The sequence below is a fragment of the Artibeus jamaicensis genome, unplaced genomic scaffold (genome assembly GCF_021234435.1).
Source record: "Artibeus jamaicensis isolate MK-2021 breed Jamaican fruit bat unplaced genomic scaffold, CSHL_Jam_final contig_923, whole genome shotgun sequence".
Lineage (NCBI taxonomy): Eukaryota > Metazoa > Chordata > Mammalia > Chiroptera > Phyllostomidae > Artibeus > Artibeus jamaicensis.
In genome coordinates this window covers 2641699-2661922 of record NW_026522014.1, presented here as the reverse complement: position 1 = coordinate 2661922, position 20224 = coordinate 2641699, and the positions used below count along the sequence as shown (strand labels likewise).

Sequence of the window (20224 nt, the reverse complement as noted above, 5' to 3'; positions counted from 1 at the left end):
TTCCAATTATTTTTTCTTAGAAATAAGTAGAAACAGATATAGATTAGAAGTGGGTTTTTTCAGAATTACAAATATTTATTGGCAAGCTTTTTGAAAGTGAAAATTTGCATAATCAAGTAATCACAGTAATTAGGAATTACTGGAAGCTGATACGCTATAGTGCTCTGTGCAAATGAACTGTAGTGGAGGCTGGGCAAAGTAACGGGAAGGGCACATCTACAAATTACAGAGATAATTCAGACGAAAGCATCCGTGCATTCCACGTATTTGAATATATCAAGTGTTTTGTCATCTTTAATCTATTCAGATATTATACTTGCCTAATACCATTTTCCAATTGTCCCAGTTCCCGCATCTTATTTTCTGGTGTGTGTGTATGTGTTTAGCCTACATGGAAATTCTCGGTTAAATAAATTAAATTCTAAAGATACTAAAATCTGCCAACCTTGATCAGATTGACAAATTTGTCCACTAATTTGTTTTTAAGGGGGAAACAAACACACTATATAGTAACACTGTCTAGCCAAGCCATTATTGTGAGAGGCAATGCTGCTTAAATACTCTGTACTGGGAAAAATAAAAAATACTCCATCTCACATTTTGACATTTTGTTGTATTTAACTAAAGTGCAACAAACGATGAACTCTATCATTGTGTTCTGAAGCAAATCATTGCATTTAATTATGTTGCCAGTCCTATCTCTCCAGAAGATAAGACGTTTTTGTGATGGAAACTGAATTGCCTATTTGCACTGTTGAAAGCAGTGTGCTGTCTGCAGCAGGCGGTAGTTGGGGGCAGATAAGCTCCTGGATAGCTCCTCTTGAATGTGCTTGTCATTGTAATAATATTTAAACACTGCTCACGGCCTGTATATCTCAACTGAGTTACAAAGATGCAGACCTGCATTATCTTTGCATTCCTATTAACTCTACTCAATAAGGTCTTTGACAGACCTTCAGTCTGCAGAGGATTTGTCCAGTCAAGATGGTCTGGATGAATTCTAAGGCCAGCCTCTTAATTCTTCTTTTATTTCAATCTTTTCATCTTGAGAGCATATTCACAAGTCTTAACTGAAAATTATTTTCCTGGGAAACTTTCTATGAAAAATTATGAAAGACTCCAGCCTCCAGAGTAATTGTTTTCATATTATCTACTTTCAACGTCCTAAGCTGGGTGTTTTAAGTTGTCCACAAGCTGAAAATTCTCAAACAATACACTGGGAAATTCAGTAGCTGAGAAGTCCTCATTTTACCTTTCTTACCAGATTTCCTCTCCTCCTTCTCCACCTTCCCTAGTTGAGAATTGAATCAAGAATTACGAGAATTGCCTGAAAAATGTTATTGCCCTTAAGTATGAAAAACAGGATGTCTAAGAGTACGTTATTAGCATTCGGTCTGTAACACCCACATAAATCTCCAGGCGCATTATAGAGCCCACCTGGCCTGTGGTCTTGTCTCACTGCAAACTGGAGACAGAGCAGCGTGCCTAGCGTGGCACCTGGCCCCTTGTTAGAAAGAACGAATAATATCCTGTTAATATTTCCTGAGGGATTATGTTCAAAATTTTTTCTGAAAATATGGCATTCTTTTCCTTATTAGTATTTTCAGAGTTTGTAAATTGTGGGGGCAACTTTGCCCGCAAGTCCCCCCATCCACCACAGATGACAGTGAAACTACCAAGACATGATCTGCTTGGGGAGGAAAGGTGGTCAGTCTCTCAGAGGAGAAGGACCAAGAACCCCTTCCTCAATGGCTTTTATTAGGTTCAGAACACACAGGAATACAGGAAAAGCTCATCAATCAATGTCAGGCAGCGGCAAGGATCGAACAGTAGATAACATTTCAAAGAAATCTGAGGGCTTAGTCTGAGTCAGTGTCTGTCAGGAAAGGGGGTTGTAGAAACTTTGGGAGACATACTCATTTCCTGCTTGGACCCTTATCATATGAATGAAAACACTCTTAGCAAAGCAGGCTTCACAGGACTTTAGGAATTATTTCTTATGCCTGATCACCCCGGATCCTGCTCTAGCCCCCAAAGGACTGCACCGCCTTCCCCATCACAGGTTTTTAGGCTTAAGTGGATTAGAGCCAGGAAGTACTTCTCCCAGACGGAAATGGGGACTCGGGCTATACCAGAATAGCTGGGGGGTGAGGGTCCATTGCTCCCTCTTTGTTGCAGCCCCCCGAGTCTTTCCTTAATGGCCCCCCCAAGTGATTGTGTCTGGCTTAGGTTGCCCCCCCCCCAGGGGTCTTACCCATCTCTGACTAACCCACCAAGTGCTAGGGGCGGGGGATGAAGCAGAAGCAGCACTGCTGCCAGAGACAAGCTTTATCTCCTTAGTGGCTCACATTCCAGAGGTCACTCACTCAGCCTTAGCCATGGGGGGCAGTTACAACTCCTGAAACCAGGCAGAGCACTTCCCAAAGGTCTTTTTTTTTTAGTAGAAGGAAAGAAAATGTGCTCAAATGTTTCACTTATTCACCCCCTATTCTCACTTTGTGCAATAGAAACACAAGTGTGGAGCACAGCAGAGGAAGCTCCTTCTGTTCATTCCAACCCCAACCCCCTCCTCCACCTCATCTGATGATGAAAGTGGGGTGATATAAGGTCAGTCCAAGAGGAGCAGCAGGACTAAAGTTTAACTTCAGGAAGTTGACAGTTATTTTTATTTAGACCTAAAAAAAATTAAATACACTGTGTCAAAAATCCAGCAAAAAAAAAAAAATGGTAATGGGAGCAAAGAAATTCCAGACTCAGAAGTCCCATGAAGTCATCTCTATACCTCTTGCCAGCATAGGGTCTTTAAAACACATGTTCTCAGGGTCCTGGCCAGCCCAGCATCAGCTGCCCCAAAGATGGGCTTCCATCATTTCTCTGGCAAAACAATCTTGAAGCCCAGCAGGCCAGGTCTTCTGACCTGCATTTCCCAGTTTAATATAATCCCAGTACTAGGAAATACTGCATTCACTTTCTGTTAAATGCAACTTCTCAGCCAACATTTGCTTCATCTGAGCCTGTGCATCTAGAAGCAAAATTTACATTGCTAAGTTCAAATTCTTTTCATATTTACCATCAACAGATTCAGAAGTGCCATCCAAATCTAAATGTAACAAAACCAGCACTCTCTTCTTGGCAGGAGGACAGGATCTTTAATGTCTGTGACATGAAAAGCCACAGCATATAGAAGGTCACAATTTACTGAAGAGTCTAATAGGTTCCTTTTTGTCTGAAAATAATATCAACAGGAATAGCATTTGAACAGGGCCTCCCCCTTTGCAAAGTAAGCCAAGACACGTTGTCTCATGGGTATTTTGTTCTTTCATTCCCACCAATGGAACACTCAGCAGGTCCAATGTCGTGCATGCAGCAGCCTAAGGAAAGAGAAAGCCCTGGGCAGCAGCCCCATGTAGTGTGTTTTCAGCCCTACTCAGCGCTGGCAGTGCGGGAAAGCGTGGGGCAGCTCGTGAGAGGATGAGTTCATGTTCAGCCTGGGAAAGCGGCACAGTGGCCGTTCCTGCTGCTCGGCATGAAATGAGCCATGAGAAGCATGAAATCACTGACCACAGGTGTAGAGATTCACAGTGACATAAATATCTTTGCTGATTAGCAGTTGGAGGAAGGCTGTGGGAAGATTTGCCCCAAGCTCCTCCCAGCCAAATCCGCCTCTATAAAGAAATGGTCCTTTAGGCCACACTCTTGCCCGGGAGCTGGATGAGTCTCATCTCAACTTCCAGCGAAGGGACTCGTGAAGAAGAATGAGAGAAAGATGTGGGTGGGTCCTTATTTCAGTTCATTCTCAGGAAAAGAGTAGAAGAAATCATAAGGTACAAACCTGCTAGGTTTGTTTGACCACAAATACTTAAAGTCTTCTGTGTGTTAAAAAAAATTCCATAAACAAAATTTTCAAAGATAATTAAAGACAAAATTATTATCTCTGTGACAAATTAACAATACAATGATATAAACTGTTTTAAAATTTCTTGAAAAAATTAGTTTAACTGATGTGAAAATATGCAAATAAAATGGAAAGCAAGTCCCCAAAGGAGGGTTAAAGTCATAAAATATATGAAAAGTATTCAAATTCACTAATAATGAGATATATGCAAATTAATGTACTAAATATACTGTGTTTGTCTGTGAAACCTGAAGTCTTTTTTTTTATTGTAACATTCAGCCTCAGAGAGGATGGAGAAAAGGGAGATCATACCATCTAATTTCAGTTTTAAATTCTTCTTTTTTATTTAGTATCAAACCAAATTTTATTTATATATATTACTGATTCATTTCTGCATTATTCTTTTTAGTTTCTTATCAGTGTAAGCAAGATACAGTTGGATTTTTAACCAAATTAAAATTATAGTCTTTTCATGGAAAAAGACATTCCAACTAATTGGACATTGCTCTTAAGTTTTGCTGTTCATTCTGCATTTTTTTGTTATCTAATCAATGCTAGATAACCAAAAAAATCCTTGTTTAATTTTAATTTCTACTGAAATCTAAAGTGTAGAAGTCCCGTAGCAATTATTATCACATATAAATATAACATAATTACTAACCATAATAATTATAAACAGACCATTACAGAAAAATATACAACTAATTAATAATAAGAAATATTAAATATATTAGGTTTACCAGCTGATTATTTCAGTTATTAAAATTTTTATTTATCAAAAACTCTGACATGGAAAAAATCTGGCAATATAGTAAAAACTTGACAAACAACTAGCACAGTATGATCCCAAATACATCATATACATATATACATACGAGTATATATAATATTCAAGGGAAAAAAATGAGAATTAAATACACGCAAACAGCAACAATGACGTCAGCTATTTTTATCAGATATGGATAACTTTTTCTCTACTGTATTTTTGTTAATTTTCCAAATTTTAGTAATGAATTTATATGTTTAAAAAAAGAATTTATTGTATTTTTTTATTACCATTTAGCCCCCTTATATGCCCCTCCCCCCCCCAATCACCACACTGTTGTCCATGGCCATGGGTCCTTTTTTATTTTTCTTTGGCCCCTCTACCCACTAACCTCCCCCACCCCCCACCAGAGCTGTCCTTTTTTATAATCCAAAAACAACTACTAAATTTAATTTTAACTTAATGCTTATCAATGAACTTCCCAGAAAGCAAAACTATCAGACACTCTTCTAATGCCTTCTAGCAGATTACAGAGATTATTCAGAATTCCAAAAACCAAGTTGGCAGTACATGGTCACAGGCCAAGCCCCTGAACAAGGATGGCTAGTTCCAGCCCCACAAGGCCATATCCGTCAATGGTAATGAGTGGAAAGGAACTTGATTTGCACTCTGCCCAACTGTTTTCCTATGTTAGCATGCAAGACACAACCTTGACATGCCCTCCAGCCCATAGATTGTCTAACATATACCAAAAGACCATAAAACATAACACTCCAACAGCTGGTTTTTTTAAATTATGAAAGTACTTGAGCATTGTTCTGAAGTTGAGATTTAATGAAAATGAAGCAGCAAATGTATCTTTTCCCAGTTTGTATCACTTAATTTTAATTCTATTGTTCTTTATCTTACTACTTCAGCGTTTATTTTCTTGTTTCATTTACAAAGCCTATGAATTTGTTATTTTGGAGTTTATAATCCAATTTGTGTCTATTGTTTAGCCCAGTAGAGTGAATTTGCAGGACAATCATAGGCTACAAACAATAAACTCAAAGCAAAACTAAAATTTTGCCATCTTTATAAGGCCATCAGGAGTTCTAATGCCAATTGTTTATCATTTTTCTTAAGGAAATTGAATTTTTTGCCACCAACTATTTCCTATTGAATCCTTCTCAATTGATTATAAATGGGGAAAGAGGTTGAATTAACTTGATTTATAGAGCAATGCTAATGCTTATATATTCCCACTCTCTTATAGTCCTTAGATATAACGAAGACATATATCTTTTCTTTATAGGTGTCTAAAAGTTTGAGCATATTTTAAAAATAGGACAATTGGGAATAAAACAATGCAAATTGTTTAAAAGGAACAAGAAAAAGCAGAGTCTACTACATTTAAAATAAACCAATTACTGTCGGACACCAAATTTGCCTCCAATTTTTCTGTCAGTAAATGCAAATCAAGAAACATCGAGTCACAAAAAATAAAAATATCTAGAAAATGTATCAGCAAAGATAAACTTTTTACTGCATCTCTATTCAAATATAATTTTATCACATGGTTCCAGTTATAAAAAATGTTGAACACCAGCATGAAATGATTTCCACCGCAGCTGTAGCAAAGACAGGGTGGCGGTGTGTGGGTGCACGGCGTGAGAAGCTGCCCTCCACACGGGAGAACTCTGTCCCCACCACGGCTCTCGGCTCCCAACGTAACATGCTCAGGCAGCTCTTCCCCAGGTACCAAAACTCATCATGTTCAAAACTGAACTACCCGCCCCTCACATCCTGCTGAATTAATCAGTGTTTCTGATTGCACACAACAGAAACTAATTTGTAGTTGCCATAGCAACTGGCATTTTGTTGGAAGGCTCCTAGGGCAGCTTGCACAGCGGCTACTCTCCACACCCTTTAGGGAACGGAACTGTACACATTGTAAGCCTGCGAGAAGCCTGGTATTATTTTCTTTCTAGCTCTTATCTCCGCGGCTCTCTGATTACTGGCTTCCTTCCACTGCAGACCTGCGCCATCCGTGTCAGAGGTCAGGGGCCCCACGGATCCTTCTCTGACATGGTCCTTCCTTTCAGACCACACTAAAACATTGCCTGCCTCTTTCTTCTTTTTTCCGTTCCCAGAGCACTACACACTCTCTTCCCATCACAGCCTTTGCCCTAGAATGTTACCCCGTTACCCACCCAGCACATCTTTGCCTAACTGGGCATCCTCAGGTATTCAACTTAAAAGTCACTTCCTCCATGAACCCTTCCTTTAAATCTTAGGTCATTCATTCATTCATTCACTCACTCAACAAATATTTACTGGGCACCTTCTATGTGACTCTTTCAGTCACATGGAAAATTGGGTATTGGATGAATACTGATCCCTACCTTAATGGAGGTTATAATCTATGATAAAAATTATGTTTGCATTATGATAACTATGGTGGAAGAAAGCAATAGGATAAAGCACAATGGGGGGAACTCAGAGTGGTCAGAGAAGGCCTGCCTGCAGAGGCAATATTTCAGTTTATACCTCTGACCCAAACAAAGGAATCAGAAGGTGGACCAGCTCCATGGTGCATTTGAAGGACTGATTGAAAAGATGAACTAGAGCAGGGGTGTCAAACTCATTTTCACCCGGGGCCACATCAGCCTCGAGGTTGCCTTCAAAGGGCCAAATGTAATTTTAGGACTGCATAAATGTAACTACTTAACAGTTAAGCAAGAGCTCGGCATTGCTGCTGGGTAGAAACAAGGTGCCGAGCGAGATAAAACCAGCTGGAGGGCCGGATTTGGCCCACGGGCCTCGAGTTTGCTACCTGTGAACTAGAGCATGGCTATCACAGAAAATGCAATCACATCCCCAAAAGGTGGTGGAACATAAGTGAGTAATTAGTAATCCACACACCTGATTTGGCTGCAGGGACATTTTGTTTAACTAACAGAGTACTTTAATTAGTTTTTTACAATTTTAATACATTGGGCAGGCAACAACATGCTGCACTCCACACTTACATCAGGCCAGATCTAGACATGTATGCTACTTGCCAGTCCCCAGAATTCCACTTGGAAGGTGCTGGAAGCAAATTGCATTGGCTGTTTCTGTGGCTATGTGGAAACACCTAATGGAATGTTTATAATCTTTGAGGTTGTTTATGTAGTGGAATGAGCTGAGTGGAATCCTGAAGCCACAGTAGAATCTCACGCAAGAAATGAAATCATGCCTCATTGCAGGGTAGCCATTTTATTTCTCTGCGCAGTAAATGCTCTCGAAGTATTTTTAAAGCAATTGCTTAGAGGAAATGCTCTTAAAGGTTTTTTGATCTCACACACATGTTCTCAGAATTTATAGAAATTGTACTAACCGTATCATGTTTAAACAGAATGGAACTTTTAAGTGGAGACTACATTTGTATGCACACTAAAAAGTATCACTGTTGCCCTGGCTGGTGTAGCTCAGTGGATTGAGCACAGGCCTGTGAAGCAAAGGGTCACTAGTTTGATTCCCAGTCTAGGGTATATGCCTGGGTTGCTGGCCAGGTCCCCGGTAGGGGACACATGAGAGGCAACCACACATTGATGTTTCTCTCCACTCTTTCTCCTTCCCATCTCCTCTCTCTATAAATAAATAAATAAAATATTTTTTAAAAAATAAAAATAAATAAAAAGTGTCACTGTTTCCATTACAGAAGTGCTTTCAGAAATATTGGATTCTGAAATGAATTGGGACATAGTGTGTCCGGGAAGGTGGGTCTCAGCCCCGCTTCCACCACCAGCTTTGTCTTAATCTGTTCTGATACTCGTGGTTCTAGGGGGTCATCTGACAAATGAGCACTTTCTCACTCCAAGTGCTGAATTATATTCTCTTCTAAAAACACTAAACGTGCTAGAAAATGGTGTCAGAGAGGGAGTTTCACTTTAGCCTGAAACCTGGAATAGAGTCTAATAAGAAAAAATCTTTGAGTTAGTTCACCAAATTTTTTATTACTTCACAGTTTAATAAATGTTTAAATGATGCTCATTTAAAATGAAGAAAATTGTCTCACAACTTTTCTCTTAATAGTAGTTTACTTCTTCTTTAACTTATTTTAAACTTACAGAAAAAGTCACAAAGACTAGTACAAGGAATTCCTATATAGTATCCCTTACTCGGATGTACTGATTAACTGCTTTATCATTTTTCATAATTTTTGGAACACCTCAGATGAACTTGGCACAGTGTCACCTTCTACCCTGCAACATACCAGTGCACATTTCCTAAGAACAAGTACATCCTCTTACATTACTGTGACTGAGTTCTCAAGGTCAAGACATTTAATAATGATACAATACTATTGTTTAATCCACCGTCTATAGTTAAATTCCATCACCAAGTTCATGTATCAAGAATGACCCAAAAAGTAACTTCATTTAAAAAAATACTTTTGTGGGAATCGGTGGATTGTTTGTAGTAACACTGATTCCTGGGATCAGTTCACTGATTCCACCAGAATGTTTTGAAAGCTCTATGATGAGCAAAGGATTTATTTTTTCCCAGGTTTATTGAGATAGAATTGACCTATAACGTTTGTAAGTTTAAGGTGCACAGCATGTTGATCAATGAACAAGGAATTTACATAAGGATCTAAGAGTATTGATATGGAGATGCTTTTAATATCACCTAATATTACTGTTTATTCCTGGAAATTCAGACTGTTTTCCTAGATGGTGCTGCTCTCCTCAGTAAAATACATTAACCATATCAACGCTTGTGTGACTAATTGCCATTTATACTCTCTAGAACCTTGCTAATAGGAGAGCATGTTAAAGATTTTTAATGAATTTTACAATGTTCCACTTATGATTGATCTTAAGCACTTTTTTTTATCTAAAGGAAATGATGGACTTCCTGTTTAATATATTACATTATTCCAAATAAATGAATTTGAGCCAGTTCTTCAGTATGATGTGGCATTTAAGTCAAATTAAAAGGGGAAAATAAAGTCCGTACTTTCATAATTTATGTATCTTCTAAAATGAAAAACAAAACAAAACAAAACACCTGGGTCACCAGCTGAGTCCCCAGATAGGCCTGGCTGTCAGGAAAGGATCGAGGAGAATTCTCCACTAGAAGGGACACACATACACATCTACCATTCTTAAAAATCACAGAACTGGTCACAGCTTAGATTATGCAAAAATCTGAAGATTTTCATTTATACATTCATAACCTCCGTCTGCTCTGGACTTCCTATGAGGATCACTTAATCTCCCCCTATGTTTTCTCATTTCCATAATAAGGGACAGTCATGCTGACCTGCCCCATAATTCTGTGAGGACACTATTAATGGGAAAGAGCTCTTTTATCAACTGTCTAAAATATGAATAATGATCAAAGTACTTATTAGTATATATTTGCTCAATTGGGTTAACCAATTTACCTGTGAGTTTATGCTATAAAACAGGAGTACTGATAGAGAGCAGTGAAAAAAAAGAGAATTTGTTATGGAATGTACAAATAGTGAAGTTTTTGAGGCTTTTGCTAGTATATGGGGAGTATAAACTATTAATCTAAACACAGAGGACAATTTGCCTCACATATATTAACATTAATTTATTGTACTGTCTTCCTCATAACTACTGTATTTTAGATTAATAATCACTGGCTTTGCTCAAACCTTGGTCATTTTTCTGTTCATGCAATCATTCAACCAAAGACTAATACCTAGTATTCTATCTGAACCATCACTCTGCATTTTAATAAAAATTATGTAAGTCCCAGATACAAGACTTGAAACATGAAATTAAAAGAAATAAATACAACAAATTAAATTATACCTGGCATTTATGGGATACGTGGTTTAAAAATAACTGAACAACAATAAAGTAAAAAGTAAATGAATAAGTGAAAAATCATAGTATCAAACATGCAGGCACTTCTATTGTTTATATTTCTCCTTTATAATAGCTATGGGCTGTCATTTTGTCTCAGGAGCTTATCCACAAAGCTATTCCTAGACAGTATTTTGAAGCAGGCAAATTTTGCTTTGGATACTTTTTTTTGAAAACCATTCAGTCATTTTTTTAATATGTCTGCCTCCTTCAGTTATTTGCTATCTTTATTCAGAGAATATTGAAAAAATTAAATAAAAACTTATTTACTCAAAAATCACAAGAGTAAACAAGTAAAAAATAAACTTAAGTACTTAAATTTTTTAATGATATTTTATAGTTTACAGTATTTTTAGTTTGGAAATTATTAAAGTTTATACTATATGAAGATTTTTGAGTATACCCTGTAAATAGGTATATAATATTTAGATATAAAATTTAAATATAAATGTATACTTTTACTAATCAGTACATGATACACACTAACTTATAGAATTATATATTACATATGTAAATTTGTATAAGTTTATATATGAATATTTATTTTACTATATTGGTATATATGACAACTATATTACATATATGTACATGTCTAGATATAATCCCCTGAGTTTCACTCATTTGCCAAGCAGCCCATTTGACAGAGAAGAAGATACGTTACTGAGTGAATCTGAAGTTTTGTTAAAGCTAGAACACTACTTTGCATGTGATCAATTCTTATAAAGAAAAACACATTTCACAATACAAGTCTAAATTTGGGAGAAAGAGAGCAGTCATGAAAAAAATAGGTTTTTTTCTCAAAACTATTTTATTCTGATCCATAGTTTTATGTTCTTTGGAACAACTTAGTTTACCTTGTATCAAAAGATAATTAATTAACCTAATGCCATGTATTCTGGGAATAGAATGACCCAAAGATAGAAATCTGGTATCTTATACTTGTTCATAAACTTATACTTGTTCATAATCTTATACTGTAAAACAGAAACAATTTCTCTCCTTTTAAAGAAATAAAATTTTGTTGAAGTTAAGGAACTATATTGTTGAATAAATTTCTAAATTGCTTTACTATTGGCAAACACACGGAATCATTTTGTTTCTTTTGCAATAATTTGCTGTTTTTAAACTGTATGACCTGCCTGAATTAAATAAAATTACATAAATTATAATTTCACATTATTTCCTATTCCCTGAAATATTTTGAAAATCTTAACATTCTTGTCATAGTTAAATAAATAACCCATATACAAATCTAAGTGATTCAAAATGTTCATTGTGAACTGCATTTAATTGTTTTCTTTCTTTGTCTCTGAATTAATATTGGTAACATCTTACCTTTTTCCTCCTTCTTCCCACTGGTTTAGAAAGGGTACTGACCATTTACCTCTAGCAGAAAATAGCAGTGTATGAACGGATACAAACCAAAGAGTAGGTACCAAAGGAAGTGGTATTTCTTCACGCTCTGCTACTTTGTAGCGGTGCCATTTTGGGTCACATTGCTCATCCTTCAGGGTCCAAGTTTCCTCACCTCAACCAACAAAACAATAATCCATTTCACATGGATGGATGCTAATGTCCCTTTCTGTATTTTACCGCCAATGAATCTTTTTGGAGTAGTGGTTTTTCATCTTTATACTGACTCCTCCTCAGAAGAGCCATTGATGCATTGACTTTAACCACATTTCATTTATCCTTATTTCCCGTATGGAAGCAACAATGGAAGCTTTTAGGTGAATTGCAAATTTGGACACATGTTCCGCTAGGGTTGCACACTGATTTTTCCCCTGCACACAGAAATTCTTGTAAAGATACTCAATCACTTTAAAAGTCAATGTAAAACAAGACTCTGAACAACATAAGGAATATTAACCAAAAAGAAATATTTAAAGCCATTACTGAAATATTCTATAGCCAAAGAAATAATAAATAAGTGAATGGAAATTACACTCATTTTGCAATGCATGTAGAGACATGTTTAAGAACCCTTGTAATAAGATGTAGTAAGATGTAATGTATCTAAGAACATTAGAAAGAAAAGGAAGGAATTTTGTCATTCTAACCCCTAACGGGCCATTAAACTTTCACAGGACAAACTCACTGACTGAAATCCCTAGATGCGAACCTCCAGCCTTGATCTCGGTGTGTACACTGTACTGCAGTACTGATACTCATAAGGGGTGGACTGCCACCTGGCAAAGCAAACCCAGGCTGCATTCTTGGCTACTGGCTCCTTTAACTTTGTGTTCAGCATACACACTGTGGCCTGCTCTACATCATCTTCCACTCTCGACCTTAATTTAAAAGCCTCTCTGCCTTGGATGGAATTATTTCATCTATTAGTGTGAACACAGTTCTGAGAAATCCAAAGAAGCAGCTTTTAAGAGAGCCTGTGAGTCCCTAGTAGCCTAGCAACTTCTGTTAGATGCTAAGTCCAGGTCTGTAAAAAACTCAAATAACTAGAGAAAAGTACAGCCAGCAGTCAGAGTTAAAGGTCATCTTTTCAAATATATTTTGAATTGGTTGAATGGGAAGATAGAAATGTATAGAGCCAAGATAGCAATGTTAAATTTCTAAAAGAGTATTATTAGAAAAAAACAATGATCATTTTCTATTTAACTGAGGCCAGGAAAAAAAATTCAGCCTTAAGACATGGGATTACAATTTCACCACAAACACTTTGCAGTGATAATAATTACCATCGACATTCATGAAACCCTTTGCATGTGTTCAGGCACTTCTCTACATATACTGTGTGCATTAATGCCTTTAATTCTCCAAACAACCCTTTCAGGTAAATATTTACAGTGGCCTTTTACCTTTAAAGATGAAGAGGCTGACGCTTGCAGAGGGGACATGACTTGCCCTAAAAATTTTGGTTTTACAGTAGAAACCAGGAAGGTACAAACTTCACTTTAAAGTGTACTCCATTACGAGCGGGTTTGGAATTAATTTTCTGAAAAAGGTTGTAGGTCTCATTACCTACTTAGAGGCAATTAGGCACACACATTATTTTTATTTTTATTTATTTTGTAATAAATAAAAATAAAACTTTCAAAATATTTCAAAATATTCCAAGTCTAATATTTTGATAATTCTGTAAGGTCAGTTGCATATGTGAGCTCCTTATGAAAGAAGAATATAACACAATCAGTAAGTTAATGGGACACAACTGGAAATTAAATTCACTTACTTAGTATAAGAAAACATTTTTCTCCTTGAGCAGAAATAAAATTAATAAGTGAAATACATATGACACAAGTTTATAATTTGATTATAACATGGAAGAGAAAATGATACATTAAGTACTGAAAATTGAGGAAAAAAGACCAAAATATTGGAGGTGGTTGTTGCTGCGTTGGTGGGACTCTGGCCAATTTTCTTCTCCCTTTTATGTACACTTTTCATTTCATTTAATGAGTGGTTGTCACCTCCATGAATACTTAAAATACTTAAAAAATATTTAAGTGTGGAAAAAAATGTAATTATAGAGTGCTGTAATCAGAGTCTTAGAGCTATAAATATATCACCTAGAATAAGTTTCTATAAAATATGGGCATCCATTATGGAACATTTTAGGCAGTAATTTGCACATTTGTTAGAATTGGGATCTTAGAAACTTACTACTTTAAAAGGAAACCTACTTAATTATCTGATTTTATATATCTGAACCAGATATTGAATTCTTAATATCTACTTACTAGAAAATTCTTTATGCTAACCCCAATTTTGTCTCACTATTGTGACTTAGACTTAAAAGTACAGGAATAATCTCTAGGTTTAAAAAAGCAGTTAAAGAGAATGTCTTGCTCATTTGCTAGTAATTTGGAAGTGCTGTCTCATTCGAGGCACTCTGCTAAGTATCAGCTGAGGCTCCCGAGACCAGCCGAACATGAGTTCTCTCCTCAAGGAGCTCCCAGTTTTGCTGGAAACGTGAGACATACATGCTCAGAGGGCTTCTTTCAATCCCATGATTATAAAAAATGTTTACATTTTTATCTACTATTTTAATGTTTAATGTTTTCACATTCACTTATTTTGTCCACCTAAAATTTATTTAGATGTGGAAAATAAAGAAGAAACTCATTTTGTTCCAAATGGCTTTGCAATTGTCCTGGCACTGTTTATTAAGTAACTCATCTTTTCCCTACCAATATACAAAATATGCATGATAGAACAAAAAGAAAATGGTCTTTGAGTGGAAAGACTTGGATGCTAGCTCTTTTTTCGCACTTACATATGGGTGAGAAGGGCAAAGTCCTTGACCTCCCAGTCCCATGTCTATAGCCTTTATAGATATAGTAAAACATGGCGGTTTCCACTTATCTAAGCATCATTTCCTTATCTATGGAATAGACATATTTGTATTTGCTGTGTCCACGGAGGGTTGCTGTGAGATACAATTGAGGTTATGTAGAAATTACTTGCAGCTCTGTGTCTGGATTGGACATGGACAGGTACTTTAGGGGAGTGTTAATCGTCCCTCCTGCCCTTCATGGGGCCTCTGGTTTGCCTTCTTACACAACAGGCTCTACTCCTTATTAGCTCCATGCTACATCCTAAGGACAGTAATCAGACATTGGAAGGAAAGTCGTTTTCATAACTTATGTCAGTTTTCATATTTATCAAGGAAAAAGATTTGATGACTGCTACTTTATGCAGAACCAGATAATTTTCCCGGGAATCATCTGACGTTCTTGCCGGTGTGAGGGGCAGGTGCAGTCAAACCACCTGGTGCTCCTTAAGAGTCAGTGACCAAAGAGCCTCTTCCACTCTGAGTGGGAGATTATTTCACTTAGGCTTTTCAGGTGGTCTGTATAAGTCACAGTAATTCATGTTCTCAAAAAGTATGATTATCTTACATACTTTAGGATCTCCAGCTGGATTCATGAAACAGAAGGCTTCCCCCATGTTTATCTTCACCAAAGAGTCATCAATCCCATGTAAATTTTACAAAAGTCCCATGTTACGCATATTTTTAAGGTTCTGAATAATTTTTTTCTTTACAAATTCTGGCATCATAAAACAAAAGAAATCACTTATCTAAAGTGAGGAAAGCATCACTGAGGTACTGTGAAAGTGAAAGCGTACATTGCAGAGTCAGAAAAACAGGTTTGAGTATAGCTTTTCCCTCCGACTAAATGGAAAGCTTTAAATAAGTCTCTGAATCTCTCTGGGGTGCAGGTTCTTCCTTAATATAATAAAGAAGCTGTGAACCATACAGCTTTGGTAAAATTAACTAATTTTACCATAGAGATTTTTCAGTTCTGTATTTAAACTTCCAAGATGCACTGATGTCATTCACATAATTTACTCGATACTGAATCCCTGGTCAAAGACATAATCTTCAAATGCAACATTGTTCCTAGAATAAATAAAATTCACTTGATAGAATGATTTTCCATTTAGAAAATAAATAAGAAATGTATGTATTTTTATAGAATTTATTAGGGTGACATTGGTTAATAAAATCATACAGGTTTCACATGCACAACATTATCTGCACACTGCATTGTGCGCCCATCACCCAGAGCAGTCTCTTTCTATCCCCCAACTATCCCCCTTCCCCACCTCCACCTCCCCCTAGACTCCTTCCCTTGTCCTACAAGCTATCAACTTCATCTCCAAATGTAAATATTTCAAAGGTTGCTTTTGCCAAAGTCTTTAGAAAGAAAATAAAGGTAGTTTCTGAAGTTGGACTCCAAAGTTCTAGATTGATTTAAAATTGGGATTTTTTTGCTGAGTTGTCTTGAAAGTTTTTTCATTTTGTTTTGTTTTTATCATATGTACCAAAAGGTCCAAAAGGACTTGGCATCTGTTTGTTTATATGATATGAGATTAGGAAGTCTGTTAGTTCTTAAATAGCCTAGAAGGATATTCTCTTTCTAAGGTCATAATATATTTCTAATAACTCGCATCTCAGAGTTGCCAGCAATTCTTGGGAGAATCGCTCCACAAATTAGATTTTCAATAACATGCAAGCTAAGACTTCATCATTTCCTGTCCAAACACCAGTGTCGTTGAGGAAAAGAGTTTTGCCTGGGAATCTTAGGGGACCCCTCTCTGCCGTGCTTTGATCTGAACCAAGATGGCGCTGCTAGGCCTTCCTCTGCCCTCAGCTCAGTCACGGCTTCTCAAAGGCTGAGTCCGACTCCAGTTCCTATAAACAAAGCGTCATTCTCTCTCACTAACACAAGTCATCTTTCAAGGGTTAACATTCACCCTCAGGTGTGAATGGTCATTTTCATGTTTCCTGGGCGCAGAAGGTGGTGGTTCTGAAAATGATAAACTGATACCCACTTACCTGGTATAATCTTTATTATGGTTCAGTCAAGTCGCAGCCTCAGAGCACGACGTCTTCCTGTGTCCACAGTTCATTTTTGCCACACAGGATTTTTCACATAAAACTTGGATTTCTCTATGATAAGGAGAAAGCATACAATTTGCGCATAATTTTCTTCCCTTAAAATAACAATTTCCACCAATTCAGTTAAGAATCATGTTGTTTCTAAAAATAAAAGCGCATACCAAGTGCCTCCTGACAGAGGATTCCCCTTTCTTCTCCCTCTTTCCCTTCCAGTAGAGAGCTCAGGGAAAGGGAATGCCAAGAGTAAAATGAAGAGCTAAAAGTTCATTTCAGATCTAGCCAGACTACTACCCAGGAACTGAAGTGGATATTTCCTTACCAACACCTGGGCCACGCCCAGTGAATCTTGAGTCAGGATCTTGAATGACAGGCCAAAAAACCTGAGTGCTTTTAAAATTCCCAGGTGCTTCTTATCAGCACCCGGGCTTGAGGAGCCCTTAGAGCACAGGTGGCAACCACAAGGCCCACGGGCCGAATCCAGCCTCCACCTTGTTTTACCAGCCCTGCTCCTGGTTTCTACCTGGCAGCAGTGCCCAGCTCTTGCTTAACTGTTAAGGAGGAGTTACATTTCTAGTCCTAAAATTACATTTGGCCCTTTGAAGGCAACCTGGAGGCTGATGTGGTCCCCAGTGAAAATGAGTTTGACACGCCTGCCTTAGAGTTTCTAATCACATAACAGTGTTCAAGACTTCCCAGGCCTGTAACTTATCCAGTATTACCTGTGTGACTTTTAGTATCGACTGTACTGTTTTTGTGTCTATAAAGTGGAGGTGGTGAGTGGTGACAACTGCTCTAGGTTGGGTTTTTTTTTTTTCATTATCAAACCACAAGCAAAAATATTTACTTTCTATGCAGAAACTCATTCTGTTTGAGGATGTTGTAAATATGCATCAATGTGGCTAGGATGATCAATATTATGACTTCCACTCCATTCATTCGGTCAGAATTAAAGCTCCCGAGGTACTTAGCTAGTGGCTATTGTATTAGTTTCTAATTTTTATTCATTTATTCAACAAGTATCCATTTGATACACCTCATGATACTCCCTTATTTAAAATTCCCCATCACAGAATCATGGATCCTAGGGCTGGACGGAACTTAGTCCAGTTTTCCCAATTAGAAGATGGAAAAACTGAGACCCGGAGAGTATTGTAACTTAATTCAAGACTAAGTTACATTAGACGCATGCATCTAGGTAGTTGTAAAGCTAGAAACAGAGCAGAATACTCTTTCTTAATCTTTTACCTGAAGCCCTTGAGCTACATTATAAATGATTTATCTATAGATAAATGAATTTATATAGATATAAATGCATTTGTATATAGATAAAATTTATAAAATATAGATTTACATTGACAGGTTAGGTGGTTCAGTGGATTGAGTGCTGGCCTGAGAACCAAAAGGCCTCTGGTTTGATTCCCAGTCAGGGCACATGCCTGGGTTTCAGGCCAGGTCTCCATCTGGGGGTGCATGAGAGGCAACCACACATTGATGTTTCTCTCTCTCTCTTTCTCTCTCCATTCCCCTCTCTCTAAAAATAAATAAATAAAATCTTCTAAAAAAAGAATTAAAACATTTATGTAGGTACAGAATTAGTACTACTCACATATAATACACCTTATTTTTCCCTCAAAATTTGGGCCAAAAAGTGCACATTATAGACGACAAAATACGGTAATACACTGATAGTGCCTGCTATTTAATAAGAAATAAAAATATTAATTTTATTATTCTATAAGCCTTTCTTCTGTGTACATATAAAATATATGTACAAAATGATATTCTACTGTGTAATTTCTAGTAGTTTTTAAATTAATATAGTGTACCATAAAGGATTTATCTACATAATTAAACATTCTAATGCACATTTTTAATGGCTGCATAGTATTCCCTAGTGTAGCTGTACCAGAGTTTGTTTAACAATTTTATTATTTTGAGCATTTAGATTAGTTCCAAATCCTACCACAGTCAACAATATATCCATAATTAAACCTGGGCTAATTTATGATTCTACCCTTTGGAGGGAGAAAAAAGCTGGTCCAAGGGTATGGAGTTTTAAGGATTTTGACACACGATGCCAAATTGTTTACAGTCTACACACTTATGTAGCTAATAAAGAAAAATGTTGTAAATTAAATACAACTTACTCTGGGGGACAAGTCTATTGACGCACTGTGTGTCTCATTCATACCTAACAGAGTGTGTAAAATCTGTGGTACAATAAACATACTGTAGTTCCAGATGCCATTACAACTACTCGCACCTAGTTGAAATACAGTTTTCACACAAATCCCACCAATGAAAAGAAATATATATTTTTTAAAGTTTGACCCCTTTATTATCTTTCCTTACGTGAAACTGTCTGCAGTCAGGAAAACTGTTGACTTCTGTGACAAAGTCCCCTGAGTCAGACTGTTGTGGTCAGAGCAGGAACAGTGCCGTGTTCAGTGACATACTGAGTCCTGGCCATGCAAGAAATTTATTCTCAATAGCAACTTGAAGCTTGAAGAAAATTTTGTAGGAAAGAAAAACATTCAAGGTTCCACCTAAGACTCCTTAAATAAAAGTGGGCGTTTTAACTACCCAGAAGATGTGACTGTTCATCCTTTACAAGCCGCAGATTTTATTTGTTCCGGCTCCATGAGGCGACTTTACGGATGTTCCCATTGAAATCTTGAGCAGTTCTGCTGATGTCACATGTTCATTGAAGTTCACATTGATTGCTCTCGATGTCTCTGAATGCTTTATTTTGGTCTTGTTATGTCAAGGTGGCCCCAGAATGCCTTCAGGAGGACTTTAGACAACAACCAGACAAGTGTCTGTCCTGGAGGGCAGGAAGGGTCATGGGACAGGAAGTTACACGCATACTGTTGTCACTTACATGGATTTTATGCAGGGTGACTTGAGACACTGATTCTCTTCAAGTGAATTAGAAAGACAAGGAAAAGAGAGACTATAATCAATATTAAAGCTATAGCAATTTAAATGTCTTTGTTATTTTTTCCAGGAATGAGAAAAAAATCAAGTTCAAAAGGAAAGATGTCATTCTCACTTAATCACTGGTGCTTCATACTGTTCATCTTTTTATGTGTAAGTAAAACAAAATTATTCTAAGCTATGTAATTCAAGAATGCTGAAATACAGAGGAATGTTTCCAGTATGAGTGAATGGACGTTATAGTAGTAGTGGGCATTGTTTTCCAGAAGCTAAAACTAAGTTCCTCAAAACTATCCTTATCCCAATATTTTGTTAAGAAATCCCCCCTCAAAACTTCCATTGATTTAATTTAGTATTACATTTACCCAGAAATGTGAGCCATGTTGGTTTACAAA

The 20224-nt window shown here is 36.9% G+C and overlaps 1 protein-coding gene across 1 annotated transcript in view; it reads left to right on the top strand.

The window, feature by feature from the left end:
* Positions 1–3352: 3352 nt before the first annotated feature.
* CALCR (calcitonin receptor) overlaps positions 3353–20224 on the top strand; it is a 37943-nt gene continuing 21071 nt past the window's right edge. The window contains exon 1 of the mRNA XM_037163009.2: positions 3353–3463. Within this exon, the coding sequence (XP_037018904.2) occupies positions 3353–3463 (111 nt within the window). The remainder of the gene's footprint in view (positions 3464–20224) is intronic.